Raw genomic sequence first — 15,942 nt, forward strand, 5'->3', positions numbered from 1 at the left:
GAGCTTGCAGTGAGCCGAGATCGCGCCACTGTACTCCAGCCTGAGTGAGCGAGACTCCGTCTCAAAAAAAAAAAAAAAAAAAAAATCAGAAAGGACAAGAAAAATCAGTTGACTGTGTTAGGAGGCAAGGCTGCACATTCTATTTCCTCTGGGGCAGTGCTTATTTTCCAAGGAAGAATTTTGGGGGTGCTATACTGGATGTCTCCCTTCTCAGGGAGAGTCATCACTTGCTCCAAAATGCTGGACCTCAGCTCAAGGGCACCACCGCAGGAGGAATAACAAGGTGGAGACACACAACAAATGGTCTGTGTCCCGCAGTAGGCTCTTTTTGAGGGACTTCCAGAAATGACAGCACGTGTGCAAACAGAGAACAGAAAGCAAAGTTACACAGTTACAGGAGGTACAAGAGGAAAACCTTCGGCTACTGCTATCAATGGAATTTCTCTGTAGCCAGACTGAGGTCTGGTGGCATTTGAGATACAATATAGATCCTACAGATATACATTTCCAGACTGTTCATTCAACAAGTCTTTATTGAGCACCTACTCTGTGCCCAGCACTGCACTAGGTGCCATCAGAATACAAGAGTAGTATAAGATGTTATCCGCCCTCCAGGAGCTTACAAAACTAGAGGCAGAAATAAGATGTACATGTGACTCAGGCAGCATGTGGCACACACAAAGTGGGCAGCTCTGAGACAATGGTGGTCAAGAGACCACTGAGACCCGGAACAGTCTCTTAAAACAGGGTGGAGGACTTAAAACTTGGATGAACAGGGACTGGCAGAGCACTTGGAATGGGTAAGGTCAAGACTGGGAGATCAATTTGGCTGGAGCAGGGGAGCTTGTGTTAAACTGTGGCCATGAGGGGCGCCTGGACAGAGGCTGGGTCCGTGGGCAATGAGGAGACACGTTACTCCCTCTCTTGACATGAAGACCCGGTGGACTTGTGGCCTCCTGCTGCCTTCCTTTCCCTGTCTTCCCATCTCCACTCTCTCCTAGGAAAGTGGAACCTGGAGGCTGAGTAGGGCCAGGGACAGTGGATTAACACCCTGCTGGGGAACGTGGTCAGAACTCCCCAGGCAGGGGAGGTTCTGTTCCACTGGATATTTGTCTTGGTGTTTTTGGATGTGCTAATCAAGAGCAAGATGTTCTGGATTCTTAAAACTCCCCCCACAAGGACCAATCCAGAGATAATTTATTGATCAGTGATCACAGCTGGTACCCCAAAGCCGTGTATGTCTGGATCCTTCTCTAAGACCACAGATAGCTCCAGGGAGTCCCACATCCTTGGCTATGGAAATATGCTCAGCCCTGGTTTCAGAGAAGCCTGGACTCCACTCTGGACCCCATGAGATGATATGCGCTGGTACTCCAGGCCTTAAATGGCTTGGGAAGCCTCAGTGGATTTTCATTGTTTATTTTCAGCATTGCCGTGTATGCTTAACTCTGAGATGGGGTGGGGTCGGTCTGTTTAAAACGCCAGGGAAGGCGGGCAGCAGAGTGGATTTGTGCAAGAAGGAACCTGTAGGGTTTAAGGACAGCAAAATGATCTTAGGCATAATCAACTGGTTTTTCCAAGGTCTTGCCACGGTGGGCAAGAAAATGCTGTGTCAGGCCCTTACTCCACAGAGAGTGCAGAGCCGGGGCCAAGGTAGTGGTCAAAAAGGAAAGGAGCCCTCATGGACTCCAGGGCCAGAAGTTCCCTCGGGAAACTAGCAGGAGGTGGGAGAAGAGCCCCATTAGGGCAGTAGATGGAGCAACAGCACTGAGTGAGACCTCAGGGGGCCAGAGCGACGGGGAGGTGGCTGCCAGTGGATATGGGGTCCCCTGCTCCAGGTGCTCAGGCCAGGCATCCCTTCCCCCCATTGAGAGTCCTGGAATTCCAAAGAAGTGAAGCATCTGACGGTGTGGGGCCAGGGGCAGATGTCAGGGTTCAGGGTCTCAGCAGGAGGCGCGTTCCTGGCCACTTGAGCCACAGGAAGGGGACCAGGCGCCGGGTGAAGGTGGCAGTGAAGGTGTAGATGAGTTCCTGTGACTCTGCGTTGGTGAAAGTCACAGTGCCCCCTTCATAATCCAGGGCGATGCCCACTCTCCGGGGCCGCAGTGCTGGGAAAAGCTCGGCCTCGGGGCTGGTGTTGGCCCAGATGCCGGAAGAGGAGAGGCGCAGTGCCCACACGCCATCCTCTGGCCGCAGGGAGAGGTCTCCCTTCCTCTTCATAGAGTCTCTGGCCACCCCCACCATGCAGCTTTCCAGAACTTCCTCCTCTTCCTCCTCCTCTTCTTCCTCTTCATCGCCCAACGATTCCTCATCTTCGTCTGTTTCCCAGTCATCGTATCCATCCCCATAGCCGGCCTCCTCTTCCTCTTCCTCCTCTTCTCCTTCTTCCTCCTCATCCCCATCTTCTTCATCCTCAGACCAGCCCTCCCTCTCCACTTCCACTTCCCAGTAGACCTTGCCCCAGGTGAAGCCCTTGCTGCCCAGCACCCCAGGCTCACAGTCAAACTGCTGGGGGTGCAGGTAGGCACTCTTGTACAAGCTAGTGTAGGTCACGCACTTCCAGTCCTCTGACAGCTGCAGGTACCCACTGGCCGACTGTGGGTCCAGGGTGACACTCACTGTGGGGACAAGGGGAAAAAAAAACAAACAACATCACTGTTTTGTTTTTTTAAGTTAGAGGGAATAAAATTTATTTTGGCAGACAGTGTTAAACAAAATTAAAGTTGCATATATTAGTAACGTAACATCCTTAATTTGGTATAAGTGTGACACATTTTCTGGCTTTGTATTCTGCTAAATCACCATAACTAAACTGCTTTATAAACATGATATACTGAAATTTAACTTTACTGTTTTCGCTTACGCTCTGATTCCAAACAAAACTTCATAAGCTTCCTCTATCTCTGGATCTCTGGGTCCAACTCATCATCAATATCATCCAAGTGTGGATCACCAGCCCCTGATAAATCTGTTTCACTTTCTTCATAATCTAGAAAAAAAGTCCTCTTTTTCAAGTAACTCCTGATATGCCTCTTGGGAATCTGGACTGGCTGCAGTGAAACGAACACTATGAGATGTATAAAATGCTGGTTCATTCACATAGCAGTTGGGATCTTTTTCGGGTGTTGCATTTCTGCATGATGAAGTTGCATGGACTCTACCCCAGTTACTGCACTGGAGCTCTACAAGCTTCAAGAGCATCTGCTTCATGTCTCTGCCACAGTTTGCATCTATAACAACATTTTCAATTTCATAAATAATTTCTTCCATATCAGTCCCTCCTTTTTCCTTCCAAGCATCTTCCAAAACTGACCCTGTCAACTTCAGCAATTTTATTGCACAAATTAAGCTGTCATCCATGGGATTAGAAAAGAGGGCATTCAGGCATTCGGCAACTCCCAAAGACCAACCTGAAGAATATCTGCCCTTGTAACCTGTCCATTTGTTCCTCTGATCTCCAGGTTACGATAAAGCTCTCCCAGAAAGGGTACAAATGCATGAAATTGTTTTGGAGTAACTTCATCCCCTTTTGCAGCTTGATCTTTAATGTCATATTCAGTCCAACATCTTTGAAGTAGAAATTTGCGGAAGGTGCTACTCTGTGTGCTGTCAGATGATGGGCCAGGTAATTACACAGGCAAGCTCCCATGTAAGAGAAATTTGGGGCCAGGCACAGTGGCTCACGCTTGTAATCCCAGCACTTTGGGAGGCCGAGGCGGGTGGATCACAAGGTCAGGAGATCAAGACCATCCTGGCTAACACGGTGAAACCCAATCTCTACTAAAAATACAAAAATTAGCCAAGCATGGTGGCGGGCGCCTGTAGTCCCAGCTACTTGGGAGGCTGAGGCAGGAGAATGGTGTGAACCTGGGAGGCAGAGCTTGCAGCGAGTCGAGATCGCGTCACTGCACTCTAGCCTGGGTGACAGAGCAAGATTCCATCTCAAAAGAAAAAAGAAAAAAAAGAAATTTGGGACAGATGTGTCCTCTGAGTTCCACAAGTTCTTGCAAAGCATCATCTATTGTAATACAGGCATTCAGGGTCTCTGCAAACTGTTCAGTTTCAGTTTCAAAACCACCAGGCTGCTCTGTAAGATGGTTCAAGAAACCCTGAACATGTACTGAGAGTGGGATAATCCTCACCGTCATCCTCATAGGATTCTCTATAATTAGAATCACCTGACGGGTAGAATTTGATGGTATTCACAGACAGCTCAGACATTAATAAAGAAGCTACAACCACCTAAGGTTTAACCACTGCTAACTCAGTTCTGCTGTGGGATTTTATCCTGTGAACTAGATGGAGCTCTCAGGGCCTCGTTTGCTCCCAGACAGTTCGACCTCCTCAGTGGTTCTCAGGAAAGCAAGTGTGAAAGTGGGCCAGGAGGAGACCACCAGTCCTCACAATCCAAGGGGCACCACTCCCATCTTGGTCTATGTGGATGGTGCTCTTTGGTGGTTGGTATGCAGTGTACAACCTAACTGCAGGGCTGAGAGGAAGCACAGTAGTGGGGCCTCTGGTGGATATGGCCTCTGGCCTTAGGTTGCCCCTGCTGTTTGCTCTGAATATAGGAGCCATGCAGACAGGAAGATGAGAGAAAGCTCAACCACAGGAAAAGGACTGGTGATAGGACCTGTGAGAATAGGAAAAGGAAAAGCAAACACAGGGTAGAGAAGGGTCAGACTAGCAAGCAGAGGCCTCAGTAGACTAAAGAGTAGGCCGATTAGAAAGTGCAAGGAGGGAGGGGGGCTTCTACTGTGCAGCTGGGAAATTCTTCCTGTTGCAAAAGGGGCTACCTGGGGAAAAAGTGGGCAGTCAGAATCTCTGCAGGCAGAGTTTTCTATATTTGATGTACATCTGGGAACCACCCGCTCGACACTCACCTGTCTTATATTCCAAGTCTCTCAGCAGCTTCCCTGGGGAGAAAAAAGGACAGCAATGACTCAAGTCCCGCAAATGCACGGGCCCATTTCTTGCTTGGGCGGTATCAATTTCCTGACAGGGATCCATTTCTAAGGCAGGAGGCCCTCAGAAGAGTGAGACTCGACAAGGTGATGGAAAGGAGCCGGCTGCCCTCTTTCTACGAGGCAGCCCTGCTCTGACTCCCACCCTTTGTGCGCTCCCCAACCCTTACCCTGGAATTCCCTCAGGCCTCGCTGCAGAGACAGGAGTTTGTCTGAGAATTCTCCGGTCTTCTTTTTAACCACTCGAGCGATGGGTTTCCCAACCCAGAACTTCTTCCGTGGATACCTGAGAAGATGACAGACGTAACAACCTGTTACTCAGCTCTTCTTACTTTCCTTCATACTTATCTCTCAATCCTCATGGCAATTATGAAGGGGAGAGGAAAGGTATGATTGTCCCCGGATGAGTGACAGAAAAACAGTGGCCCAAAGACCCCAGCTGAGCCAGGGCTTCAGACCATCAGTAGACTCCACATCCAGGGCGCTCTGTCTCCTAAGCCATGTTTCTAAACTCTCTGCTCTGTCCCACCTCAAATAAGGCCAGTGGGCCAAGGAGCTGGGGTTACACAGAGAACTCACAAGGAGGAGAGCAAGTCTCCAGTTCTCAAGGATGTGTCCTGCTCCTCAGAAGAGTATCAGGATGAACCATGGGATGTGAGTACTTCTGGCACCACACCACTCCCCATGATTCAAATGGACCTGGTCAGAAGGGGAGGGAACATAAACAAGGGGGATGAGGTGCGCCGTGGAGAGGAGACTCTTACCTGTTTAGGAAGTCTCTCGTGTCCTAGAAGGGAAAAAAAAAAGCACAAGTATCAATATGAATCAAATAAGACTTCAATGCATTTGCACCCAACACTGTAGCAGAGGTGGGACATATCAGTGAACAAAACAAATGTGGTCCGTTTTTTATGGAGATGACATTCTAGTGGGGTCACTGGATAAAACAACAAGAAAACAAACAAAATCAGCACAATGACAGAAGCCACCATGGCTGGGGGATGACAGGGGCAACCTCTCTGGGAGATACCTGCGCAGAGAACTGAGGGATGAGAAGTACTGGCCAGATGAAGAGAGATAAGGTAAAACAGGAAAGGGCTTGGTGAAAGCGGCAGAGGCCAGATCGCGCAGGGCTGGATATGCATGGTAAGGAGTTTGAATTTTTCTCCACGTACAATGGAAAGCCACCAAGGGTATCAAGTAGGGGCATGTTATGTGTGATCCGCTCTACATGTGGCTGAGACTGCTGTGTAACCTCCAGAGTCCACTCTCCCCTTCCTCCTTTTAATAATAGAACCCCTGGAGTTATCGCTGGTCAGATGGTCACCTGGGAAGACTACATTTTCCAGATCCCCCATGACAAGGTCTGGTCACGAGACTAAGTTTCGGCCAATGGCATGTGATAGAAAGCAATGACCATAATTCCGGGCATTGTCCTTTAAAAAAAGAAAATTGCTTTCTACTTCCTCTTTCCCCCAACTGAATTTTGGACATGGTGGTGGTGAGCCGAACTTTGACCACACAGCAGAGGACAACATCCCTAGAAGCTGGTAGAAGAACCACATGGAAGTAACCCAGTCCCCTGGATGAGCTTATGTACAGCTACCGTGATAGCTCTAGACCCTGCACCTCTGACCTGTTACTGAGGCAGAAATAAACTTCTATTCTGTTTGCGTCACTGTACAGCAGCGAGCCAAAACCCTAAGTGACCACTCACTTGGCTGTCCCACAGAGAAGGGACTAAGGAGGCAACAGGAACATGGGCAGGTTGGTCCGGAGGTTTTTGCTGTGGACCAGGGGAGAGCTAAAGATGGCCTGAACTAAAGTGGTGGCAGTAGGGAGAAAAAGAGAGAAGCAATATATTCCAGGTATTTTAGACAGATTCAACTGGACATACTGGTAAAGGATAATCAACAACAGAGCATGGTTTGTACAGGAGGGAGAACGGTGGTGCTATCTCTGTGACAGACAGGTGGTAGGACAGGGTGAGTGGGAAGAGGGTTATTCTGAGATACTCAGATTCCCTTTTTTGAGTCAAAAGCCTCCATAATACTCTGTATTGATTTTTGCCTTCCTTTCACTCATTCCACAAATATTTATTAAGTGCTTCCTAGGTACCAGGCACTGATCTAGAAGCCTCAGAACAGTTAAAAAAAAAAAAAAAAAAAAGAGAGAGAGAGAGAGACAAATCCCCACTTCTGTAGAGCTGACATTCTAGCAGGGGGAAGCAGACAATAATCAATGTAGCAAATACATCACACTATGTGAGTGATACGCACCACGGGAAAAGAGAGCAGAGTGAAGGGGGATGGGAGCAGGGGCCGGTGGGGTGCAGGCTGGCTTCCTGGAGAGGGTGAGATTCAGGAAACAAATGGAATTAACAAATTGTGGCTGCTGATGACTGCTTCAGAAAGTTTGGGAAGAGCTGTGTTTTACTCCAGAGGAGCAAGACACGAAGTCAGAGGCACATCCCGACCCCGCACTATGAAGCAACTAAATGCCCAGAGACTGGTAGCAAATTTCTGGCCAAGTCCTCTAACACGCCCCTCAACACATGTAAGTCCAAGGCAGCTTCAGAGGACAGGCAACAAAACAGACAGCGTGTCCTGACAGCTCTGCTGACAAAGGTGGCATAAAAGAGCAGATGAATGGAGCAGTAGGTAGAGTGGGGGCCAGGGGCCCAACTGGGCATATTTCCTGACATGAAAGTTCCTACAGCAGTAGAAAGGGAGAGAATCACACAGGAGAAAGAAGAGTCCTCTAAAGGTTAAAGGTTGTGAGCAGTCCAGAGAGGGTGGGGTCCCAAGAGCCAGGGCAGGGCTGGCCCTGTCGAGGAGAGGCTGAAAGACTGAGAGGCCCCCATCCACAGCCACATATGGGGCCTCTGGAGGGAAGTGATCAGCCCACGTCTCCTGGAGGACTCTTCTCACCCAAGACATCTGAGGCTGTCATGAAACAGGCAGAGCCGAGCAGTGGGGCCACAGCAATGAGTCATGGCAAGCTCGCGGAGGGGATGTGCCCGGTTACTAACAGAGAGTATCAAGAAAGTTCTTCACGAGGGTGTACAGCAGGAGAAGCAGGGTGCAAGCATGCCACCTGATCCTGCAGGGCCCGCCCGGGTTAACCAGGGCAGGATGCAGTGTCTCTCTGGGCCTCTCCTATCACCCCAATCCCTTTAATGTCTTCTTGATGCTCCCAGCCCATAGGTTTGTCTTTCCTTTTCTATCACTTCTATCAAAAGATCTCTTCTATTTTACACATTTTGTCCTGCTGCTTCTCCCTCTCACCTGTATTTCTATTTTTTTTTTTTTTTTTTAATTTTTTTGAGACAGGATCTCACTGTGTTGCCCAGGCTGGTCTCAAACTCCTGGGTTCAAGCAATCTGTCTGCCTCAGCCTCCCAAAGTGCTGGAATTATAGGTGTGAGCCACCACACCAGCCTCACCTGTATTTCTCTATCAGACTTCTGGACCCTATTTTAGGTCTTTTTCTTACTACACTTTGACAGCCAAATAATCTCTGGGAAAATATTAATGCTAATTAGGGAGTTAGCTGTCCAGTTCCCATGCGTTACAATCAACTCAAGCACACAGACAAAATCTACCAATACCATTTTTCTGCATATGGTTGGTTACCCAGTTTTCCCAGCACCATTTATTAAAGAGACTGTCCCTTCCCCCACTGTATGTTCTTGGTGCTTTTGTTGAAAATCAGTTGGCTATAAATATGTGAATTTATTTCTGAGTTCTCTATTCTGTTCCATTGGTCTATGTGTCTGCTTTTATATCAATACATGCTGTTTTGGTTACTACAGCTTTGTAGTGTGGTACACACTACACACACACACATATATATGTGTATATATATATTTTTAAATGGAGTCTCTATTGCCCAGGCTGGAGTGCAGTGGCACAATCTCGGCTCACTGCAACCTCTGCCTCCCAGATTCAAGCAATTCTCCTGCCTCAGCCTCCCGAGTAGCTCGATTACAGGTGCGCACCACCACGCCTGGCTAATTTTTGTATTTTTTGTAGGGATGGGGGTTTCATCATGTTGGTCAGGCTGGTCTCAAACTCCTGACCTCGTGATCCGCCTGCCTCGGCCTCACAAAGTGCTGGGATTACAGGTGTGAGCCACCACTGGCTGTAGTATATTTTGAAGTAAGATAGTGTGAAGCCTCCAGTTTTGTTCTTTTTGCTTAGGACTGCTTTGGCCATTTGGGGTCTTTTGTGACTCCATATGAATTTTAGTTTTTTTTCTATTTTTGTGAAGAATGTCATTGGTATTTTGATAAAAGGGATTGTATTAAATCTGTAGATTGCTTTGGATAGGATAGTCATTTTAACAATATTAATTCTAATCCACAAGCATGGAATATTTTTCCATTTGTTTGTATCCTCTTCAATTTCTTTCATCAGTGTTTTGCAGTTTTCATTATAGCGGTCTCTCACCTCCTTGGTTAACTTCACTCCCAGGTATTTTATTTTACTTTTGTAGCTATTGTAAATGGGGTTGCTTTATTGATGTCTTTTTTAGCTAGTTTGTTATTGGTGTATTAAAAATGCAGTGGACTTTTTATGTTGATTTTGTATCCTGCAACGTTACTGAATGTGTTTATTAGTTCTAAGAGTTTCTTGGTGGGGCCTTTAGGTTTTTCCACATATAAGTACAGCCGTTATGGAAAACAGTATGAGAGTTTCTCAAAAAACTAAAAATAGAACTACCATATGATCCAGCAATCTCATTACCAGGTATTTATCCAAAGAAAAGAAAATCAGTATATCAAAGGGATACCTGCACACTCATGTTTATCGTGGCACTGCTCACAATAGCTGAGATGTGGACTCAATCTAAGCATCCATCAGCATACAAATAAAGAAAATGTAGTATATATATACAATGGAGTACTATTCATCCATAATAAATTTGAGTTCATGGAAGTAGAGAGTAGAAAAATAAGGATTAGAGGCTGGGAAGGGGGCTGGGGAGAGAAGGGTAGGTAGAAACTGGTTAAAGGACACAAAGTTACAGCTACATGGGAAGAAAAAATTCTAGTGTTGTGCAGCATTGTAGGGAGAATACCATTAACTATAATTTACCACACATTTTCAAAAAGCTAGAAGAGAGGATTTTGAATGTTCCAACACAAAGAAATGATAAGTGTTTGAGGTGATAGATATACTAATTACTCTGAGTTGATTATTATATATTACATACATGTATCAAAATAACACTCTAGGCCAGGCACGGTGGCTCATGCCTGTAATCCCAGCACTTTGGGAGGCTGAGGTCAGGAGTTCAAGACCAGCCTGGCCAACATGATGAAACCCTGACTCTACCAAAAATACAAAAATTAGCCAGGTGTGGTGACGCGCACCTGTAATCCAAGTTACTTGGGAGGCTGAGGCAGGAGAATCGCTTGAACCCAGGAGGCACAGGTTGCAGAGGCAGGAGAATTGCTTCAACCCAGGAGGCGGAGGTTGCAGTGAGCTAAGATTACACCACTGCACTCCAGCCTGGGAGACAGAGCGAGACTCTGTCTCAAAAACAAACTAACAAAAACCTCTATATCCCATAAATATATACATTACATAGTACTAAAAATAAAAGAGAAAACACAAAACAAAAAAGAAACCAGTACCAATAACATTTCCTATACTAGTTTCAAGCAGATACCATTTTCTCTCCTTCCCTTAACCTTACCCCACCCCAGCGAGAGCTGCAATCGGAGTGCTCTGAGTCACTGAGGGCCAGGCCTCTGCTCAGAGGGCCACTTCTCTGGGTGCATTAGGAAAAGGCACCCCTCTGGGCAGACGCAATGGATTTCAGCCCCACCACATCCTCAGCTGTGTGCCTCTGTTCCACACGCAATAGGCATCCACACATAGCAGGGGTGTGGGGAGAGGAAGAACAGGGGCAAAAGGAGATGCAGAAAATGACCCAGTCAGAGTATGACGAGAGAAATCTGAGGGGACAGAATGACATCTGGAGGAAAAGGGGGGGCCAGAGAGACATTCTGGACAAAATAAGAACAAGAGCTCAGAGCCCAGGAGTCAGGACATCTGGGCTCGAGCTGTGACCTGCCACCTGCCACATGGCCTGGGACAAACAACTTCCACTCTCTGGACCTCAGTGACTTCATCAGTAGGGGCTGGACTGGAAGGTCTAACCTCCCTGCCAGGCCTCATTCTGTGCATCTGAATTCACAACAATGAGGAGCAGGTGGCCACTTCCTTCTGCAGTCTGTCCTGGTGCACACACTGGGGAGTCTGCCTTGCTGCCTCTCCCTCCTGGCTATTGGTTTGCCCTGCCATTGGCCTGGGACCACCTTCCTAGAAATCCTGGGTGGCTCTGCTGCTGACAGACCCAGCCACCCTAAACAGTGCAAGTGGGGGAATACCATCAGAGAGCCCCTCTCCTCCCAGCCTGTGAGGACAGGAAGGTTGAGCCCTCTACCCCTCCAAAGGCTGCTGGACCCTCTTCAGGGTAGTGTGATCCCCAGAGGCTCCCGGGGGAGGAGATGTGGTGCCATTTCAGCTTCACAGCCAGTTCTTCAGCCCCAAAGCCTCCCTTTCTCACTATCAAAGCCCCCTCCTCTAGGAGGTGCCCCGAGGCCCCCTTGTCTGCTTTCCATCTTGTTCTCTGTGTGGTAATCCCATGGGCCCAGAGAAAACCTGGCCATCTCTGTCTCCCTTCCCCAGTTTCCCTATCTCTTCCAGATCCTCCGGGCCTTTGAGAGGAGCTGCTGGTCAGCCCTCCCTCAGCCACCCCAACCACAACACCATAAAAAGTTTCCACCAGCTAAGTGTCTGCCAGTGACTTGTTAGAAGGGCTCGTGATGGCAGTGGTGAGGACGGAGGATGGTAAATGATAATAATTAATGATATTAATAACCTTCCCTTCCATTTTATACTATATCATTTAGTTTTTTGAACAGTTTTGTATAGAAAGTTTATTTTTTGAAGTGACACCATGCCAGTTATTTCATTTTATGCTCATGCAATCTACAGAATAATTGGCAGGGGGAAGGATTATCATCCCCATGTTTCAGATGACAAAACCGAGCCCCCAAGTCTCCTAAGGTCCTGCAAGTGAATGGCAGGGCTGGGACTCACCGTCCTGGTCCCTGGCTCCCTGTCCAGGGATGGCCTCTCACCTGCATGAGCTCTGCAGCTGGCTGCTGTGCCTTGCCCTCCAGTTCGGAGATGACCAGGGCCAGCCGGGCGAGCTCCCCGACGCCCCGGCTCTTGAACTTCTCCCTGCCCTCTGTGAGCTCCTGCTCCAGCTTCGCCAGCTGTTCCAGCAGGTGTTCCTCCCGCTCCCTCAGGAACTGATGACCCTGCTCAAACTCAGCCACAATGTACTGCCTCTGGTCCTGGAGCTTCTTCTGCAACGGGCAGGAAGGGGAGAAGGGCTGACACCTCCGCTCAGGGTGGAGGGCCCAGCACTGGAGGTGTGCAAGGCTGGTTCGTTCACCTCGGTACCCCCGTTCAGGAATTCTACAGGATCTGGAGTGGGAGGAGCTATAGAGGGCTCCTGGTCCACACTCCTCTTCTCAAAGAAGACACCAGTAATGAATTAGTTCAGTTCACCCCACCGCTATATGATCAAAACCCTGTCTCTACCTGACTGGTCAGCCACAGTCTGTTCTAGCTAAGCCAGTACAATCTGGGGCCCCTGGAGAAACTCTGTGGGGCTCACTCATGAGCTGGCACACTTTTCCCTCCTGGACAAAATCTCTGTCACCTCTTCCAGTAAGTTTTGCTTGATTAATGTCATCTAAGCCTGACCAGTCCTCTCTTCAGCACCCCACTGTTCAGTCTAAAATACCTATGTGTCCCCCACCCCGCCACATAAGACTGTTTCCTCAGCAAAACTGTGTGACATCTGCGCTTAGGGACCATGTCCTCTCCTGCCTCCAAATCTCCTCCCCAGTTGGGGTGAGGGGAGTCCTCAGTGGCCCTGTTGACTGGTGCTGGGCTGGGGGCAGCCATGCACACTGAGGGCCTGGAGGGGTCCCTTGGACTTAGCCATCTCTAGCTTACTGTCTCCCTCTCCCCAGGCCTAATGACGCACCACTGGCCCTGACCCCACTACTCCTCCACTGCCCACTTCCTCAACATACACAGTTCCCCAGAAAATTAGAACCATTTGATCAGTTCCCCGCCAACCCCATCTCTAATCAAGCACATAACGTGCTGCCTGTTTCCCAACTACAGTTGTCCCTCGGTATCAGTGGGTTATGGATTCCAGGATCCCCTCCCCAAGGATACCAAAATCCAAGGATGCTCAAGTTTCTTACGTAAAATGGAATAATATTTACATATAATCTACTATATACTTTAAATTATCTCTAGATTACTTACAATGCCTAATATAATGTAAATGCTATATAAATAGCTGCTACACTGCATTGTTTAGAGAATAATGACAAGAAAAAAAATCTGTATATGTTCAGTAGAGATGCTTTTCCTTTTTTCTGAGTATTTCTGATCCATGGTTGGGTAAATCCACCGGTGTGGAGCCCACAGATATGGAGGGGGTCCCACTATACTGGCAACCATTATCCTGGGCCTGGGCCTCACTACATACAGCGCCATCTGAACTGGCAGGCCTGCCTTAGCTGTTCTCTAGCCCTTCCCTCCCAGTTCTTACCCTGGAGCCAGCTCCCTCCTTCTAGACCCTCTCCACTCTCAGGCAACCTTGTCTCTCTCTCTCTCTTTGAAAGGAAGAATGAAGTCACACCTTCAGTCCCCTGGCAGAAGAGAACCAGCAGCTGGACATGGGTCCTGCCATCAAGGTGAGAGCCACAGAAAATAGAAGGGACTCTAGCTGACATGCAGACGACCCACCTGTCTCTCAGACAAGAAAGAAACAGGCCCAAGACCACATAGCTCAGAAAGACAGCACCTGGGCTAAAACCCAGGTCTGCCACTGCCAGGCTGACGCCCGTCCTCCCTACAAACAGTGCTAGAGACACCTCCCAGCTGCCGCCTGCTTGCCCAGGCTCACCCTGCCCTACACGGGTGCACCGCCTCAGGGCTTCCTGAAACAGCATCACTTACCAGCGCCGCCAGGATATCAGCTTCTCCCTTTGCCTGGAAGCCCTGAATTTTGTCTCTGTCTCTCCTTAGGGTACTCAGGTGGTTCAGGATTTTTTCCTGTGGAAAAACAAGCAGTGGGAACAGGTGGATGCTCTGGGCTGGGGCAGGAGGGGAGAATCAGGCTGAGTCCTCTGAGGACTGCAGGGTGGAGCGTCCAGAGAAGGTGGCAAGCCACCCTCGGGGGTGAGGAGGGCTTACCCTGTGGGGCTGGGCGGCCTTCTCCATGAGGACGGCCGTGTGGGGCCTGTGCTCCCGGGACTCCCGGCACATCACGCACAGCAGCTTCCCGTCGTCCTCGCAGTAGTAGTGCAGCTTCTCTCGGTGTCGCTCACACAACTTCGCGTCCTGCTGCTCCCGGGTCACCTCTCCCGGCTGCCTGCCCTTGTCCACCTTCAGCCGCTCAATGTTCTCCACCAGGCTGGCCAGCTGCCACACGGGTCGGATGTTCTCCTTCTTAAAAGGCTTCTTGCAGAGTGGGCAGACAGGGCGGCTCCCTGAGATGGGGCGGACGTCTGTGGTGCAGCTGCGGCAGAAGACGTGGCCACAGTCAATGGTCACAGGGTCCCGCAGGTAATCGAGACAGATGGAGCAGGTCACCTCCTCTTCCAGGCTCCGTAGTGGGGCTGACGTGGCCATGGTATCCTCAGTTCAGAGAGGTCTCCGTTCACTGGTGAGGACTTCTTCTCCTTGGAGACGAGACATAGAGTCAGGCGCGAACACAGTAAAGGGGCAGAGGTGGCAGCCTTGCACAGGGCTGCCAGCTCCAGCACTCAGTCAATCTACAGACACCACCAGCTCCTACAAGGCTCACACAATGTCAAAGGGAAGGGGACCTTACAGATCTAGTCCAGCTCCCTCATTGTACAGAAAAGGATATGGAAACCCAGAAAGATTAGCTTGGTAGAGTGAAGAGCAGGACTGCCAATAGCCTATACCTTCCTGTTGGGAGAGCCTCAACACCCTTCCTTCTATCTGTTGGAAAATCGCTGTAATGCACCACTGTAGCAGAAAAATCACTCACTACCTACTGGGAAACTCATAATGACACACATATAAATCTACAACGTCTACTGTGGATACAGTGCTCCTTCACTCAGCTGTGCAAAGCACAAGACACACAACTGGTCATGGGGGTCCTGATACAGTCAAGAGACCCCCTTTTTTTTTTTTTTTTTTTTGAGATGGAGTCTTGCTCTCTCACTCAGGCTGGAGTGCAGTGGCAGGATCTTGGCTCACTGCAACCTCCGCCTCCCAGGTTCACGCCATTCTCCTGCCTCAGCCTCCCAAGTAGCTGGAACTACAGGCACCTGCCACCACGCCCGGCTAATTTTTTGTGTTTTTAGTAGAGACGGGGTTTCACCGTGTTAGCCAGGATGGTCTCGATCACCTGATCTCGTGATCCACCCACCTCGGCCTCCCAAAGTGCTGAGGCCAAGAGACCCCTTTTGTTTGCTCCTCAAGGTTTCAGGTTTCAAGAACTAAGAGAGGGCAGCGTGACATGGCTCACCCTGTAAACCTAACACTTTGGGTGGCTGAGGCAGGACGATCACTTGAACCCAGGAGTCTGAAACCAGCCTCAGCAACATAGTGAGATCCTGTCTCTACTAAAAAAATGTAAAAATTTTTAAATATACCTCAGTGTAGTAGCATACATCTGTAGTTTCAGCTACTGAGGAGGCTGTGGCAGGAGGATTACTTGAATCTGGGAGGTGGAGGCTACAGTGAGACATGATTGTGCCACTACACTCCAGATTGAGCAACAGAATAAGAGACTGTCTCAAAACAAACAAAAAACCAGAAAACATTAAAAAAAAAAAAAAAAAAAAAAACTAAGGTTCTTTACCAAAACTCGAGAAGCATCAGGAAGCTTCAGGA

The 15,942-nt window shown here is 48.9% G+C and overlaps 1 protein-coding gene and 1 pseudogene across 2 annotated transcripts in view; both read right to left on the reverse strand.

Annotated features, from left to right (window-relative positions):
- Positions 1-515: 515 nt before the first annotated feature.
- The window catches only part of TRIM26 (tripartite motif containing 26), a 29,506-nt gene continuing 14,079 nt past the window's right edge, over positions 516-15,942 (reverse strand). The window contains exons 2-8 of one of the 2 annotated variants that reach the window (XM_050788405.1): positions 14,266-14,753; positions 14,029-14,124; positions 12,120-12,350; positions 5,729-5,751; positions 5,135-5,250; positions 4,884-4,916; positions 516-2,618 (exon numbers count right to left, since the gene is read on the reverse strand). In XM_050788405.1, coding sequence (XP_050644362.1) covers positions 1,936-2,618; positions 4,884-4,916; positions 5,135-5,250; positions 5,729-5,751; positions 12,120-12,350; positions 14,029-14,124; positions 14,266-14,703 — 1,620 coding nt within the window. In that variant the 5' untranslated portion in view covers positions 14,704-14,753 and the 3' untranslated portion in view covers positions 516-1,935. The remainder of the gene's footprint in view (positions 2,619-4,883; positions 4,917-5,134; positions 5,251-5,728; positions 5,752-12,119; positions 12,351-14,028; positions 14,125-14,265; positions 14,754-15,942) is intronic. The other variant, XM_050788406.1, reaches the window with a different exon arrangement.
- Positions 2,626-4,221, reverse strand: LOC126952220 (polyadenylate-binding protein-interacting protein 1-like; annotated as a pseudogene).

The sequence above is a fragment of the Macaca thibetana genome, chromosome 4 (genome assembly GCF_024542745.1).
Source record: "Macaca thibetana thibetana isolate TM-01 chromosome 4, ASM2454274v1, whole genome shotgun sequence".
Classification (NCBI taxonomy): domain Eukaryota; kingdom Metazoa; phylum Chordata; class Mammalia; order Primates; family Cercopithecidae; genus Macaca; species Macaca thibetana.